The following is a 15,866-nucleotide window of genomic DNA, read 5'->3' as shown; positions in this document are numbered from 1 at the left end:
AACTGCATGACGTGTCAATTGCCATCGAACTGTACGAGGCCGACAAAATGACGACGATCACAGCCACACATTCACATTTAAGTCTCGCCTTTCGTCGTCTATTCTTAGCACCAGCCCAAGTGAGTACCGATGGTAGTCCACGAGTCCTCGTCAATCACCGATCCCCTTTCCTCTCCTCTCTGCTTCGCTTCCCATCTCAGATCTCGCCTTTTTCCTTCCATCTCTCATCGTCGAGGTACGAAAATCCTCCTCCGAGACAATTTTTTGGTCAAGAAACAAAGTCTGGGGCTCGGAATGCTGTTTTTTTTTTAATCTCAATTTCCTTTTCTTTTCATTTTTATTTGTAGATGTCAAGTATGGATTTACCATGATTTCGCTTGTTATCTTGGTTTCAGATTAAGTTGAGTTCGTATTTTTCGATCGATGTCCCCCTCTTTCATAACTAGTTCCCTTGATGATTTTTTTTTTTTTTTTTTTTTTTTTTTGTATTCCTCATTCACAAGAAAATAATCTATTAATTTGAAACCCTAACGGAGGAGGAAGTGTTTGGTGGGATATATGTGTATATGCTACTGCCCTCCTCTATGGTTGGAAGAACCTCGAGAATAGTCGTAGCTAACGCAATCTATTAGATCTGCTTCACGTGTAGGTGCTCATTATCAGGAAGAAGATGCAATATGAAATTATCATTGAGTTTGCCTAAAAAGATTACTCCGTTTAGTTTGGAATTTCATCCTGATAATGATAATTGATTACTCTGCCTGAATTAAGAGACTTTATTTCTACACCGATTTGAAAGATTCAAGTTTAACATTAGCGGAAGAAAAAATAAGCACAAGTAAGCATACCGACCAAATTAGAGAAACTTGCTTTTATAAGTGTACTTGCAATCTCCTCACGACCAGCTTGACTGCACTGAACTTGTATCTTTTCTTCTGGATATTTTATGTTCATTTGCTAAGAACATCTGTCCTTTTATCTTGTTTATTGTATCTTGCATGTCATATATCATTGTAATTTTTTATATTGAAAAACTCTCTGTTATTATGGAATGATTATATTTGAGCAGCTGATTTATTATCTCGTTTGTATATTTTCTGTCACTATCACCCTTTCAATTTTTCAAGCATTGAAAACTCACTTAGTGTTCATCTGATTCAGGGTAGTTCATTGAGTAACCTACATTGAAATTGTTTACTTTCTTGAATGCTGAGGTTTTTTTTTTCCTGGAAGGTACAGGAGTGTTGTTTGATTGAGATATCAATCAGAGATTTGAGCTTTTCAAAGTTTATGGTGGTTTGAAGTGGTAAGAAATGTCAAGAGCAAATACACACTGGTGTTATGTTTGCAGGCAAGCAATTCGGCCACTTGGAACGACCATGATCTGCCCAAACTGTGATAGAGGATTCGTGCAAGACCTGAATGAGCTAGATGGAAGCCCACTTGATTACTTGGGGGAGGACTATAACAATCACAGTGATAATCATTTTGGAATTCTGGATGCTTTGTCTGCCTTGATGAGACAGCATATGGGAGGACTGAATCGGGAATTTGATGTTAATAGCAGATCCAATGCTCCAACAGGGATTGAGATAGTCTTCGATGGAGGACATGGACTTGGTACAAGGCGTGTCAATATAGGTGACTATCTTCTTGGTTCTGGATTCGATAACCTCATCGAACAGCTCACTAGGAACAACAGTCGCGGCCCACCACCTGCTTCTCAATCAGCAATTGACTCCATGCCCACTGTAAAGATAAGCAAGAGGCATCTCCGTGGTGATTCACACTGCCCTGTTTGTAAAGACAGATTCGAGTTGGGATCTGAAGCACGGGAAATGCCCTGTAAGCATATATATCACTCCGACTGCATTATTCCATGGCTAGTCCATCACAATTCTTGCCCGGTTTGTCGGCATCAGTTGCCATCTCATGGCTCTGACCATATCCCGACTAGAAACCACCATAGTGGTGGCAGTGGAAGCAGCAACAGTAACAGTGGCAGAGAATCTGGTGGTGAGGGCCATGCCAGGAGGAACAACAGCAATAGTAGTAGGGAATCTGGCGGTGAGGGCCAAACCAGGAGGAATCCTTCCTCCACTCGGCCATCGCAGACTGCTAATCCTACTAGCTCTAATGCAAACGAGTCGAGTGGGAGCGGCAGTGATGGTATTCATGAACTCCATTACACTGGATGGCCTTTTGATTATTAAGATCTCTAGTCTTTGTTTATTATTCCATCAGATCTTGTTCAAAACCTTTTCATGCAATTCCACGCCCAGCTGTTTGTCCAAGATTCCAATGCGAAGCATCATGCCATATTATATTGATTTTGTTTAGCACGTATGACGTATCCTTTTCTGCATCTAGCTTCCTGGCTTAGATAAAATCGTCAAAATAAAAATAGATAATAGAAAAAATCTAAACTTACCTAGCTGCTCCTTTTCAGTAATTGTTCCTCATTTCCTTTCATCTATGTGCCTTTACATGACTTGTGCTGACTTTTTACGGGCCACTGTTTGTATGTCTATTCTGAGGAGCTTGTTCATGGAAATAAGTTTGTTATTGCTAAATTTGTTATTTTAGTTTGACGATGTGTTTGTGGCACACGCCAAAAATTTACCAACTTAGATATATGAGATGCATCGATGGCACTGAAGTTGTTATTCCATTGTTTTGTTGAAGGCTTCATAACTCAAGAGAAGAAATCCAATCACTTGAGCAAAGAAAACCTACCAAGTATTGTCAAACACATAATTTTGATGGGGGTTTTAGTTTTTTTTTTTCAAATAAAAAAAATAAAATGAAATATAAATGCTAAAAACACAAGGCATTTACTTTATTCGGACTTAATTTAGCTTACATCGAACGAAGCACCAGGAAGATCGGATTAGAATCAGCACAAAAACCACCTAAAAAATTAAACTACTTCGGCCTCCTCCAAATCCAATTCGCCCTCATCCGCCGCTTCCTCCGCCTTCCTGACCGCCGGGGGCGCCGCCTCCTCCCTTGCTAGATCCGCCACCGGGAATCGGAAAGTCCCGAACTTCGGCGTCGTCTCGATCGGCGTAGGCCCCTTCGCGTCGACGAAGAATGAGAACTCCCCTCCGACCGCCCCGATCGACTCTTCCTCCTCCCCCGCCGCAGCAGCCGCCGTCGACACGGACGGGGCCGCTGTCTCGAGCGCCGCGAGGCAGCTCCGCCGCCGCTTCGCTTCTCTAGGGCGGGCCTCGCTATCCGCGGCCTCCTCATTTCTCTCAGTCCTCCTCTCCTCTGTGCGGACGCGGCGCACCTCCGGATCTGGGCCGAGATCTGGGGAATCGTCCGGAGCGGCGGCGGATAGCGGCGGCGCGTCCTCCGCCTTAGCCGCCATGGGGAGGACGAAGGAAGGCGGATGTAAAAAAAAATGTTATTAGAGAGGAATTAAAAAAAAAAAACAGAGGGATTCCTTTCGCGCCCGCGTGGGCCTATTGATTGCTGGGCTATAAGTATTAGTAATAATCCACTAATAATAATGTTAATTATAGACTTATAGTTGACATAGTCGATGCCAATTCGCAAGATATAGATGACTTTGACACTCTAGTGACTTTACAAAAGTATTTTAATTTATATAATTGCGAATAAAATATTATTCAATAAATCATTTTTAATGGAGGTGGATATGGATGTGGATGGATCTCAATTCAATTAGCTTCTAAAGAAGGATTAGTGTGTGATTATGAGTGCGATTAGGGGCAAAGCTGAGGTTATTTGAGGATTGCCATCGCTTGATCAGACGGCTCTGGTAGCTCGATCAAGACCTTATCTGATAAGGTGGAATCTCCGCCCTTTTCCTCGAACGAAACGGAACGAAACGAAGAGCAGATCGAAGTGGCTGCCCAAGGTCGGACATGGCGATGGCATTCGCAGCGCTCCTCCCCATCGCTTCTCCGACTGCCTCGCTCGCCCTACTCGCTGGCCGCGGCTGTCTCGGCCGAACCCCTCTGGCCTTTTCCAAGTCTTCCGCACCTCGTTCTGCCGTGCTCCTGCATTCCTCCTTCCTTTCCTCCCCTTCTGCGTCGCTGTCGTTTCCTTCCTCCGTTACTGGTATGCCTCCCGCCTTCTCTACTTTCTTTTTGCAGACGATTTCGTTCTATCCATGCCTTTAGATTCTTATCATTTTGCAACTTCATGTGGAAATGCTTTCTTTAGGTTAAATGCCAAAAGGGAACATTTTATATATGGTTTCTGGGTTTTCATGTCGAAATTCATTGTGAGCAGTTCACTGTCTGTGTGGAACTGTACATTGTTTCGGAATCGACAATTCTCTTTTATATTGTGCGCAACCATTGATCTTTGTTATTTATTTGGTCCTTGGAATCGTTTCTTTTATCAAATGCCATTTTGTTTGCCTATGTAGAGTGCTACTTTTACTAGTATGTGTCCTATTCCACTAGCAAAAGAGTTGTGAACAGATGCCAGAACATAATTTCTTGATGATATTCCATATGATGCTAGTTTTTGGACGATAGTGTGCGGTTCTTAATAGATAGAAAACTCTTCAAACAATGGAAAATGAATGTCCATACAAATATCAGCAAGTAGAAAGTTGTGATTTTGGTTCAATCTTCTCGGAAGGTGTTAAAATACAGCAATATCTACTTTAGCAATGTGTTTTATGTGTGATGATGGTGAATTCTATGCTTATCAAAGCTTATTCTTGGTAATGGAAATTAGAAGATAATTTGTTTTAAACCTACAAAATATAATTATTTAGATATGAAAGCCTGAACTGAGTTGTTCTAATTATTCGTTGTATTTGATTATATGTGACATGCCACAATTAAGTGTGCCAACCATACCAGAACATATGGTATCAGAATATACAGAATCCTAATCATTAGCGAATGGGATATCTCTACTGGTTGAAAGCATGAGAAACTCAATATTTCCAGGAAGAATAAAGTTCGTTTGTATTCCTTTTATGTCTGCAAGAAAGAAGATTACTAGTTAAATGCAATTTGTTCTTGCTTTCGTATGCCTACCATACTTCATGTGAACACTTTTGTTTATAGAGTGAGAATGATATCATGAAGGTTAATTCAGGTTCTAGCACATGAGACATCTTAGCATCCCTCTAGGACTTGCCCCATGTTTTTGTATGTTGCATCATAGTAGGTGTCTGCACTGATGGACTATTTACTCTGATTCTCCTCTCTTAAGTTAGATAACTCTCGAGTTAGAAATCTACTATCTAACGAATGAATTTTCCACGCACACATTGATTTTTTTCTTGATTCCATTTGATAGACAGTGCTATAGTGTGCAGGCCATGTCATTTTTTTTATTATTATTGACTTGCATCATTCAATAGAAATATACCGTGGAAGTTAAAGGATGAAAAACAAAATATATTTAAGGAGAAGGTAGGAGTACAAGCATTAGGTGAAATATACGATAACTCTAATACTCCTAATACAATATGGTATAAGATGATATTGAAGTTGAAATAGTAGCTAAGAATGTACTCGATGAATCAAAGGGACATGTACTACTAAGTAAGAAATCTTGGTGGTAGAATGAGAAAGTGAAGGAAAAATAAACTGTTTATAAGAAATTATATATTTGTAAGAACGAATAAAACTTAAAAAAATATACAATAACGATGAAAGAGGCTAAGAAAGTAGTGAATGAAGTAAAAAATGAAACTTTTAAACGATTATATTAAAAATTAGATACAAAGAAGGGGAAAGAGACATTTTTAGAATATCTAAAGTGAGAAAAAGGAAGATAAGCGATCTTATTCAAATAAAATGTATTAAAGATGAATATAGTAGGGTACTAGTAAACGATGGAGAAATAAAAGAACAGTGAAAGAAGTATTTTTTATCTACTTTTTAATGAAGGTTTAGGTGACCAACTTAATTTAGGTAAATTTAAATAAGTCAAATGAGTATAGAAATTTATATTCTTATTGTAGAATTCAAACTTTAAAAGTAGAACAAGCTTTAAATGGGATGTATAATAGAAAAGTCGTTAAACTAGATGATATTTCGATAGAAGTATGAAAGCGTTTAGGGAAACAAGATATTGAATGAATTATAAAATTATTTAACATGAAATTGAAAACGAAAAAAATGAGTACTCTAATTCTCTTATATAAGAACAAGGGAGGCGTACAAAATTGTACAAAATATAGAGGTATTAAACTAATAAGTCATACCATGAAACTTCGGGAAAGAATAATCACGATGATCGAAATTCAATTTAGGCTCATATCTGGAAGCGACAATAGAAGCTATACATATTCTTAGACAAATAATTGAAAAATATCATGAGCAAAAACAAGATCTACATAAGGTATTTATTGAGTTAGAAAAAGCTTATAATAGAGTCTTAAGAAAAATTATATGAATAATTCTAGAAAAGAGAGGTATTAGCGTAACATATATTGAACTAATTAAAGATATGTATAAGGATATAACGATCAGAGTAAAAAACTTCAGGCGGAGTAATTGGTATTTCTAATAAAGATAAGGTTACATCAAGGATTAGCTCAATCCCTACTTTTTTACACTAATTATAGACGAACTCACGGGACATATTGAAGACACAACACTGTGATGCATGTTATTTGCAGATAGTATTATTTTGGTAGATGAAACGTGTAAAAGAGTAAATGCTAAACTAGAATCTTGGGGGGGAAATACTAAAAAGGAAAGATTTTAGACTTAGTTGAATAAAGACAGAATATATAGAATTTAAGTTTAGTAATATTAGATGTAATGAGACAATTGTTAAGATAGGAGATGATGAGTTGTTGGGAACTGGGAGCTTTAAATATTTAGGATCAATTTTACAAAGCGATAGAGGAATTGAGAGAGATGTTTTACATAGAATACAAGTAGGATGGTTGAAATGGAGGAGAGCGTCGGGTGTTTTATGCGATCATAAAGTACCTCTAAAATTTAAAGGAAAATTTACAAAATTACAATTAGATCTGCTATGTTATATGAAGTTAAATGTTGGATTATGACTCGAGCACATGAGCAGAAGCTGAGAGTTGCAAAGATAAGGATGTTAAGGTAGATGTGTGGACATATAAGAATGGATAGAATAAGAAATGAGAGCATTAGAGAGAAAGTCAAAGTTATATCTATTAAGAGAAAACTCCAAGAAATAAGTTTAAGATGGAACGGATATGTACTTAGACAACCAATAAATGTTTCAGTTGGTGATGTGAAACTATGACAAATACGCATATCAAATGAGGAAGAGGAAGATCAAATAAGACTTAATTAGTAATAATAAAAAGATAAAATATATTTAAGTATTGATAATGATATAGTAGGAGATGAAGTCCAATGACGTAAAAATATCCATATAGTCGACCTCACCTAGTGGGATAAGGCTTGGTTGTTGTTTTTGTATTGACTTGCATCATTCATCCAATAGAACAACAATCTACTTCTTGTCTTCCAACTTTCTTCATCAGCCCATGTCAAAATCAAGTGAAACTCAGATTGTTAGTGTAAAGTTAATCTTACTATATAGTAGGAAGTCTTGGTGATCCATATTCAAGTATTGACAACTATTTGAATAAATATTGTTCAAATATTAGTTTTTTGATCAAGTATTGACAACTATCTAGAGGTATCTGCATTATTTATCTGCAGGTGCAATTTTTGAGTCCATTAATGACTAATATTCAATATGTTACTTGCTCCTAAATTTCTGATGCAAATATTAATTTTTTTTATCTGATCTCATGATTTTATTGTTGGAACATTTGGAACGTCTGAATTGGCTTAGGCTGTTTGCATGTAAATTTGTATGCGAAAAGATATGTGTAAACCAATTAGCATTGTAACGCCCTAACAATGTTGAAGATTTGATCCTCAGGACTGTCTTTAGGCATTGATTTCGGATGTAATAGAGTTGTGAAACAGAGGTACCACCGTCTGGTAGTGAGAGCTGGAAAGGCTGTACTTTGCATGACAAAGAGGAATAGATCTCGAAAGTCGCTTGCTCGGACACATGGCTTCCGCAGACGAATGAGAACCACCAGCGGAAGAGCAGTTTTGAAGCGAAGACGCGCAAAAGGGAGGAAAGTTCTTTGCACAAAGTCAAATCCAAACAGTGGAAAGAGGGCGTGATCACAGGTGGAAGTTCTGCACCGTTACTCAGTTGTATTCATTCAGCTTTTCATGCTAGTCTGACTCTGATCCAGACATGTGTTTTGTCAATTTTCTTGGTTATGTAAGCACAATCTATTCTTATTGCGAAGCTTGTTCAGTGTTTGGCTTGACACTAGACGTCCATCTGATGGAACAATATCGTCTATACAGGAATTAGATTACTTGCCCATTGTTTATTTTTTCTGTAACAAACTCTATGGACGCATGGAGGTGTTTAATTCTGGCCAGCCAGCGCTTTTGCAGTTGGTCAGTTGACTGGCTAGGCTGACTGTTAATTAAGCTAGTCAAATAACGGGAAAAAACCTGAGGTTTCTGCGCCATGCAATCCAAATTCCACAAAAAAATAATAATAACACTGAAGTGGTGTATAGCAAGCAAAGAAACGTCACAGGTCAAGTGCTAAAGATTTTTCTAACTAGAATGAGTATATCACACAGTATCCTTCCCTAACCGGAGAGAGTATCAAAGACAGCATCTCTACGAATTCTGAATTCTGAATTCAAACAAAATGTTTCTTGGTTTTTCTTAACTTGACGAGAAGATATACCACTAGCAGTTCTGGGTGCCTTCAAAGCCCAAGTGATGCTGATAGAACGGAGCCTGCACGAGTGGGGCACCACAATTAGGGAATCTTGAGTAAGTGTAAACAGCAAAATTCCTTACCCTGTTATTACCTGGAACATTGCGTGGTCAAGATGCTCATATGTGCTTGAATACATCGTTGTAGGGCCGTGCCATTGCACGTATACAACATCTTCTGTGTTCTGATTGCATCCAACAGCATATGGGTTGACAGTGGCTGGGTTAGGCATGTGGTAGCTCAGATGACTTTGGTTCCTCGGCAAATGACTGAAGTCGCCAAACTGAGAAATGCTTCCATGACGCTGCAGCGATGAAGGCTGAATAACGCTGCAAGCCTGCAGATTAAAATACTGAGGAAGTGAGAGCCCTCTGACATAGCTGCAGAAATTTAAGATACATGTTAGCACATTATCAAGCAGGGGGGAAAATATCAGGAATAAATTTCTGCTAGTTAAGTCGGCTCCCTTTACCTTGAATAACTCCGGTCATAGTCTGGATCACAGCGATCCTTTTCCTTGTCTCTGAAAACGGCTACTCTGGAAGCACCATCATTATAAATGTTTTTCTCAATTTCTTCATCATTTCTCTGGTATTCATCGTATCTACGTAAGAACAAACTTATGCCATCAGATGAAGCAAGAGAACCTTCAACTTCAGAGTTATTTGAACCATTAAAGATACGGGCTCGAGCTTTGTCATATTCTTCCTTCCGCTCTTCTACGGTTCTCACCTCACTTTTTAAACCTGGATCCAACCCATCACCTGAAGAAGCTGTCTTGGGTCTTTGGCGAATGGCAATCTTAATCTGCTCAGTCGTATCCTTGTTAGGAACTTTTGCCAGTATTTCTGACAAACAAACAGCCGGATAATTACTATTAGACATTTTCCTCGCAACAACTCTGCTGCATGACCCATCCAAAGGATTATCAACTGCCATCGTCTGTAAACCGTAGTGTTGGGCAACACGATGAGCAGCACATCTCAGATAAGAAGTTGGTAAATGTTGAAATTCAAACTGTTGTTCTTGAGGATTCTGCATGAATCTCTGAATGTCCAACTCCATTCGCAGAACTACAGTGACAAGATCTATAGTTATGCATTTATATGAAGAGGAATTCCCCAATAAAGTTATCTCAAAGATCTTGATACACTATATGGACGCAGCGGCATGAAGATTACAAGCTCCTAGTAGTTCTAGGATACCATATGACCAACCCCATAGGACACTGTTACAATCTGGAAGAATTGTTAGAGAAAAGAATTCATCCCTATATTAACACATCCTAATAAATCCCTTGGTACCCTTGGGTGGTGCAGATACAATGACCACGGTGTAAAGTGCTGTCAAAAACAATTTATCGATGAACAAACAACAAAAATGGAAATCCTGTAGGACAACCAAACATGGTTTCAACCATTGCTAATAAAATTCATTAACCATTTGGATCCATCCTATCCCGGGAAAGGAATTTCCAGCAATCAGAGAATTAGAAAGCAAAATTATGATAAAAAGGCAACTGAGAGGGAATGCTCCACTTCTGCTTGAATATAAACAAAAACACTGAAGTTGCAAGAATTATCCTAACTATAATTAAAGTAGAAAAGAAAAGACACAGAAACAATTAAGCTTTTTGGTGGCATGCATCTATATTATTTCACGAGCACCAAAAACTGTATAGTAATTTACACCACATAACACGAATGGATTTTATCCTAAACTTCCTTTTGCACCATCTTCCAGTAATAGAGTCTATTCCTATAGACTATCAGGAGTGTCTATTCCTATAGACTAAGGAAACAAATCCTTCATCAGAACTGGGAATCATGAATATAACAGGAAATTTGAATGAACAAACATCTGAATCTTCTGACAGATTGAAAGCTCCACATCGATTATGAAGTTTTAAGGCATCACAAAACATTGCTAGTAGACAATGTGAATCAATGTCACTGCAAATCATAATGGATTGCCATTCATTCCCATGTAAAAAATGAGGATGTAGTCATTCCTAACATTCAAGAACATCAATAAACTATCTTCCTACAATCAACAAATCTTGCCTCAACCAATTCAAAGCTTACACTTTGGGTAAATTAATAATGAACATCTTGCCTCATCATGTTCCTACAAAATTCTCCATCCTGTTCCACCTTGGTGAAAGCACAAAGCTAACAATCTAACTGTTACACCCATTTGGTCATTTAGCAAACCAAGAAAAAACTGAATGATGCAACAATGGTGTAGGATAATCTGGGCAAAGCTGAAAATGGTCTAGATCTATGTTAATTGACCAGTGAAAAAAATCTGACTTAGATGTAGATCTAAGTTCATAATACAGATATTTATAAAAACTTTATACACGATCAATGACTGTCAAGTATAGAGTCAAAGTGTCAATAGCCGACAATGGGTATGTAAGAGGCAAACGAAGAGCTCATGCATCAAACGCCTAAATGACCATAATTTTTCAACGTAATATCTCAAACAGGATTTAGTGAACTAACCAGTATAAAAAACTCATATGGCAACTAAAAAATATTGAACTATCTATGTGTGAACAGAATCAACTAGAAGATAGGCAAGATTGACAAACACAATTGTGCAGATTGTTCCAGCTTCACAAATCAACCAGATACAAAACTTTACTTGTATAGATTAATTATTTTCCTAGCATATTTTACTAATTATAGAGATTCATATCCAGAGTTTAAGGAAGAGCTTTTATTGTACAAGAGGCCTAATTAGCCAAGAGAACAAAACAAGTGAATTCATTCTTCTGCTTCTCAATTGTCATCAATGTTTGTTTCTTCTGTTACCACAATTGAGCAAAAACAGAAAAATCGAGAGAAGAATCTGGACGGACGTCAGACCAAGAAAGCAAATAGAAGAAGAAAAAAACAAAATTCAACGCAAAATCACAATTCGAGCGCCAAGCCAGTGGTCAAATTGTTAGTCATTAAACACAAATCCCTTCAAGCAAGAGATCGAATCCACCAATTAACAAAAAAGGAAACCCGAAGATTAGAATCACTAAAGCACGCGGTCCCAATTCCCAAGCCAAAGCGAGAGAAGAAACCTGCAAGCCGATGGCGAGAATTTTCAAGGATCTCGAGCAGGAAAGGGTCAACATGGCCATAGAGCCCCTCTTTCTCCTGCGTGGCGGAGGCGGCGGAGTCCACCGCCGGGTCATCCGCGCAGGTCGCCACCGAAGACTCCATGAGAAAACAGGAGAGAAAGAAGGACGAGAGGGCGAGGGAGGGAGATAGGATTGGTAGAGGCGAGAAGCCGTAACACGCCTTCGCTCCGCTCCTCTCCTCTTCTTTCTCCTCCCTGTCTCGTCGCCTCGCTTCTTCGCTTGTGGCGAGAAATAAGGGTTTCGATGGCAACGCGGCGTCGCATTCCTCACTCTTTTTAATCCTCTTTATTATTTTCCCATTTTTTACAAAAATAAAATAAAATAAAATAATAAAAATAAAAAAGCAATAGCCCAAAAAAGACAAACGATACAAATTCCCGCGAATAACAAGCGCCGTGTCCTTTTCTATTTCTGAAGATTATCGCTAAATACAATCACTTTTTTTTAAAAAAAAAAAAGGAATTTGTATTAAACAAGTAAGCTATTTTGGACTTTGACCAGTCAACTATGGAAAATAAAAAGATATTTATACTCTTTTTTATTGTATATTTTCTAGATCTTTTATCCGTTGTAATATTGTGGCCTTGGACGGACTGAGTTAAGGCGAAACATGGGGACGTGATTCGTCCACCTCAATTGCTTACGTCCATTATCCATGCATGGAAACGGAAAACGGGGAAACGGAAGCGGGAAACGGCGCAATACAAACACTCTGACGCGTCCGTCGATCGTTCCTGTTGGAGCTTTATCCCGATGGATTGCCTGCTGCTCAGCCCTCCCTTCTCGCCTCAAGCGGCCGTCAGCTCAAGGTAGAACGCACTCCGATTAGCCTGCAGGTGTCTGTTTGTTTTTAACGATCTTCGCCATTGATTCTTGGGTAAATCGGTCGTCGTCGCATGCAGCTGCCAAAGATCCTTCGTTGGCTTCCACAGCCTGAGCTATCGGTTAATCAAGAAGGGCTGGTCGAGACTCCGATGCGGTTCCATCGGCGGGGCAGAAAATGGATCCGCCGTTGGAGGACTTGGCGGAGCGGCGAGTTCGTTCGGCACTCTGAGCGCTGAAATAACGCAGGAAACGGTGGACTTCTTTGTGAGCGACGCCGAAGGCGATCCGGATCAGCCTTCCGAAGGCTTCTGCTCCATTGATCAAGCTGTCGATGCTCTCCGTGAAGGAAAGGTCGGTGAGAATCATATGGTAGTAGTGCCTGTACTGTTCGATGGTTTGCCCCAATCATGAAATTTAGTTTTAGGAAATTGATGATTCCTGATCTTATCGACACTTGAAATTTTGATTTAGTTTGTAACTCTCTACTTGTTCTTCCCTGAAGCTAGAGAGTCTTTAGCTTGTTATATTATGATACTTGTTCTACACTACTGAAGCTAGAGAATTTTGCTGTATTCTTTCCTACAATTTGTTCATTAATTGTGAGGAATAAGAGGACAAGCAGTTAACCGTTCATTATTCTCTAGTTTGTGATTGCTGTAGATGGCGATGAACAAGACGGTGAGAACGAAGGTGATCTTATCATGGCAGCTACTCTGGCAAACACCAAGGCCGTTGCCTTTATGATTAGGCATGGTTCAGGAATAATATCCGTCGGAATGAAGGAAGAAGACCTGGAGAGGCTCATGATTCCTATGATGTCTCCCATCATCACTGAAATAAAAGATCATTCCAACGCAGCTGCCACAATCACAGTGGTAAGCTCAAGTACTTCTTGCTTATTCTGATGAGAATGAGACTCAAGATGATGCTTACCATCATCAGTAACATACAATTCACTGAATGGTCCTAGGATGCCAGGATAACCTCCACCGGTGTGTCGGCTGCTGACCGAGCGCAAACTATTCTTGCTCTTGCTTCTCCTGATTCCAAGCCAGAGGATTTTAGAAGACCTGGCCATGTGTTTCCTCTAAAGTATAGAAATGGAGGTGTAATGAACAGAGCTGGCCATACTGAAGCATCGGTGGATTTGGCGGCCCTAGCTGGACTTCAGCCTGTGTCAGTTCTCTCAACTATCGTCGATCCAGAGGATGGTTCAATTGCAGGTCTGCCTGCATTGCACACAATCGCCAAGGAGTTCAATTTACCAATAATCTCAATCAGTGATCTGATCAGGTATACATACATAAACAGGAACTTGGTTGAATCTTTTTCGTAGTATTTTTTAATTTGGTTCATGAAACTGCACCTTTCTGAATGAATCTAATGAACAGCTCACTGATTTCACTTCCTGTTTCATTTTTCTCAGGTATAGAAGAAAGAGGGAGAAACTTGTGGAAAAAATTGCTGTATGCCGATTGCCTACTAAATGGGGACTTTTCCAAGCTTATTGTTACCAGTCCAAATTAGATGGAACTGAGCACATTGCCGTTGTGAAGGTACCCATTGTTTCAAGGCATTTACCTTTAGTTTGCAACTTTGGACAGTTTTGAACTTTTTAACATTCGATGGCTTATGATCAAGTAGCTAAGGCAAACACTGCTTCATGATGCTTGATTGCATTTTGTTATCTTTTTCTTGATTTCTCTTGAAATATGCCTTTTTTTCTTTTTGGTTAATTAAGACGACTGCTAAGCATGGCTGAATCTGTAGGGAGATATCGGAGATGGACAAAATGTTCTGGTAAGAGTCCACTCTGAGTGTCTAACTGGAGACATACTCGCATCTGCTCGCTGCGATTGCGGCAATCAACTTGATCTCGCGCTTCGACTGATAGAGGAAGAAGGAAGAGGAGTTCTAGTTTACCTCCGCGGCCATGAAGGAAGAGGCATTGGCCTCGGCCATAAACTCCGAGCATACAATTTGCAGGATCAAGGCCATGATACGGTGGAAGCTAACTTGGAACTAGGCCTGGCTGTTGATGCCCGTGAATATGGAATTGGTGCCCAGGTACATAAATGGTTGAACAAATTCAAAATGTGATCGAACAGTTAATCGTCGATCGAGAAAGAAGAACGCAGAACAGAATAGTAGAAAATACTGAAGAAATATAATGCTTTCGTTGGAGCTCATCTAATGGCTTTTCTTTTTCCTGCACTTGCAGATTCTAAGAGATGTTGGTGTGCGCACAATGCGATTGATGACCAATAATCCGGCAAAATTCATCGGACTCAAAGGCTATGGACTGGCTGTTGTCGGAAGGGTCCCTGTCATTTCTCCTATAACTGAGGAAAATAAGAGATATCTGGAGACGAAGAGAACCAAGATGGGGCACATCTATGGCTCAGATCTTCCTGAAAGTTCACCCTGATGCTTGAGCTCGGATTTGAATCGAGCAGAGACGCCAAGGAAGAATCATAAAATCTATGGAAATAGTCAACAATCTCCTTTCTTCTTCTTCTTTTTTTTTTAGTTTGTTTCATGAAGAATATTATAGTCCAGTGATATGAAGAAATATAAAAATATCAAGCAAATTCTTTCATTCAGCTCATGTGTTTTCCCCTGAATTTACAGAAGGACGTAAGTAGATTTGAATTTTTTAAATCATGCAATATACTTTGAAAATGATCACAACACGCACGGATTTGGATGACCTTCTCGTCCTACTCAATATTAAAATTTTAATACATTCCAGTCACATTTTTTAAAAATTCTAATTCAAAAATAATTTATGTAGTTTGGATGCATTTGATCTCATCATGTCTTCGACCCTCTCCTCTCTTCATTGTGTGACATTAAGATGCATGTTTACCATACCTCTTTATGTTGTCATAAACAAAACGTTATCACGAACGAGGTAATGTTACAATATTACGCTAATGTTCAGTTAGAACATAGTTCTAGTCTCATAGAATCAAACTTACATTGTCTCAGAGGTGTCTCATTTAATGATGATATCGTGTTTATAATAGTAGGAAGATATATGATAAATATGAAGCTCAATATCATAATGAGGAGATAATATGAGAGACATGATAAAATTATGTGCATCCGAACCCCAGATGTTACAATATTATACTAATGT

The 15,866-nt window shown here is 39.0% G+C and overlaps 4 protein-coding genes across 5 annotated transcripts; 3 read left to right on the top strand and 1 right to left on the bottom strand.

Annotated features, from left to right (window-relative positions):
- Positions 1-79: 79 nt before the first annotated feature.
- LOC122011879 (probable E3 ubiquitin-protein ligase RHC1A) lies at positions 80-2,294 on the top strand. Of its 2 annotated transcripts, none has more exons than XM_042568299.1 (2): positions 80-235; positions 1,240-2,294. In XM_042568299.1, the coding sequence occupies exon 2, from the start codon at positions 1,314-1,316 to the stop codon at positions 2,211-2,213; it is 900 nt and encodes a 299-aa protein (XP_042424233.1). In that variant the 5' UTR covers positions 80-235; positions 1,240-1,313; the 3' UTR covers positions 2,214-2,294. The 2 variants fall into 2 exon arrangements, with proteins under 2 accessions (XP_042424233.1, XP_042424235.1); XM_042568301.1 differs by having other exon boundaries at positions 83-235; positions 1,234-2,294.
- A 1,524-nt stretch (positions 2,295-3,818) lies between these two features.
- Positions 3,819-8,292, top strand: LOC122011880 (50S ribosomal protein L34, chloroplastic-like). The gene is made up of 2 exons (XM_042568302.1): positions 3,819-4,089; positions 7,885-8,292. Exons 1-2 carry the CDS (start codon positions 3,894-3,896, stop codon positions 8,136-8,138), a joined length of 450 nt encoding a protein of 149 aa, XP_042424236.1. The 5' UTR covers positions 3,819-3,893; the 3' UTR covers positions 8,139-8,292.
- A 232-nt stretch (positions 8,293-8,524) lies between these two features.
- Positions 8,525-12,169, bottom strand: LOC122011878. Its single transcript, XM_042568298.1, has 4 exons — positions 11,840-12,169; positions 9,233-9,833; positions 8,855-9,140; positions 8,525-8,780 (listed from the first exon to the last, which is right to left on the bottom strand). The coding sequence occupies exons 1-4, from the start codon at positions 11,979-11,981 to the stop codon at positions 8,730-8,732; spliced, it is 1,080 nt and encodes a 359-aa protein (XP_042424232.1). The 5' UTR covers positions 11,982-12,169; the 3' UTR covers positions 8,525-8,729.
- Positions 12,170-12,547: 378 nt separating this feature from the next.
- LOC122012766 (probable monofunctional riboflavin biosynthesis protein RIBA 3, chloroplastic) lies at positions 12,548-15,327 on the top strand. Its single transcript, XM_042569413.1, has 7 exons — positions 12,548-12,708; positions 12,802-13,075; positions 13,369-13,599; positions 13,695-14,017; positions 14,151-14,280; positions 14,495-14,791; positions 14,946-15,327. Exons 1-7 carry the CDS (start codon positions 12,653-12,655, stop codon positions 15,150-15,152), a joined length of 1,518 nt encoding a protein of 505 aa, XP_042425347.1. The 5' UTR covers positions 12,548-12,652; the 3' UTR covers positions 15,153-15,327.
- Positions 15,328-15,866: the final 539 nt, after the last annotated feature.

Source organism: Zingiber officinale, chromosome 8A, assembly GCF_018446385.1.
Source record: "Zingiber officinale cultivar Zhangliang chromosome 8A, Zo_v1.1, whole genome shotgun sequence".
Taxonomy (NCBI): domain Eukaryota; kingdom Viridiplantae; phylum Streptophyta; class Magnoliopsida; order Zingiberales; family Zingiberaceae; genus Zingiber; species Zingiber officinale.
Note: the sequence above shows the minus strand (reverse complement) of the source record. Positions and strands in the feature narration are given on the sequence as shown.

What these genes read in the sequence shown, in the direction of transcription:
- LOC122011879 (XM_042568299.1), top strand. Translation starts at nt 1,314, where the DNA reads ATGTCAAGAGCAAATACACACTGGTGTTATGTTTGCAGGCAAGCAATT.
- LOC122011880 (XM_042568302.1), top strand. Translation starts at nt 3,894, where the DNA reads ATGGCGATGGCATTCGCAGCGCTCCTCCCCATCGCTTCTCCGACTGCC. An exon ending in GTTTCCTTCCTCCGTTACTG is followed by an intron (nt 4,090 to 7,884) that starts GTATGCCTCCCG and finishes TTTGATCCTCAG; the next exon opens with GACTGTCTTTAGGCATTGAT.
- LOC122011878 (XM_042568298.1), bottom strand. Translation starts at nt 11,981, where the DNA reads ATGGAGTCTTCGGTGGCGACCTGCGCGGATGACCCGGCGGTGGACTCC. An exon ending in TTCTCGCCATCGGCTTGCAG is followed by an intron (nt 9,834 to 11,839) that starts GTTTCTTCTCTC and finishes TTGTCACTGTAG; the next exon opens with TTCTGCGAATGGAGTTGGAC. An exon ending in TTGACCACGCAATGTTCCAG is followed by an intron (nt 8,781 to 8,854) that starts GTAATAACAGGG and finishes CCACTCGTGCAG; the next exon opens with GCTCCGTTCTATCAGCATCA.
- LOC122012766 (XM_042569413.1), top strand. Translation starts at nt 12,653, where the DNA reads ATGGATTGCCTGCTGCTCAGCCCTCCCTTCTCGCCTCAAGCGGCCGTC. An exon ending in CAGCTGCCACAATCACAGTG is followed by an intron (nt 13,600 to 13,694) that starts GTAAGCTCAAGT and finishes GAATGGTCCTAG; the next exon opens with GATGCCAGGATAACCTCCAC. An exon ending in TCAATCAGTGATCTGATCAG is followed by an intron (nt 14,018 to 14,150) that starts GTATACATACAT and finishes CATTTTTCTCAG; the next exon opens with GTATAGAAGAAAGAGGGAGA.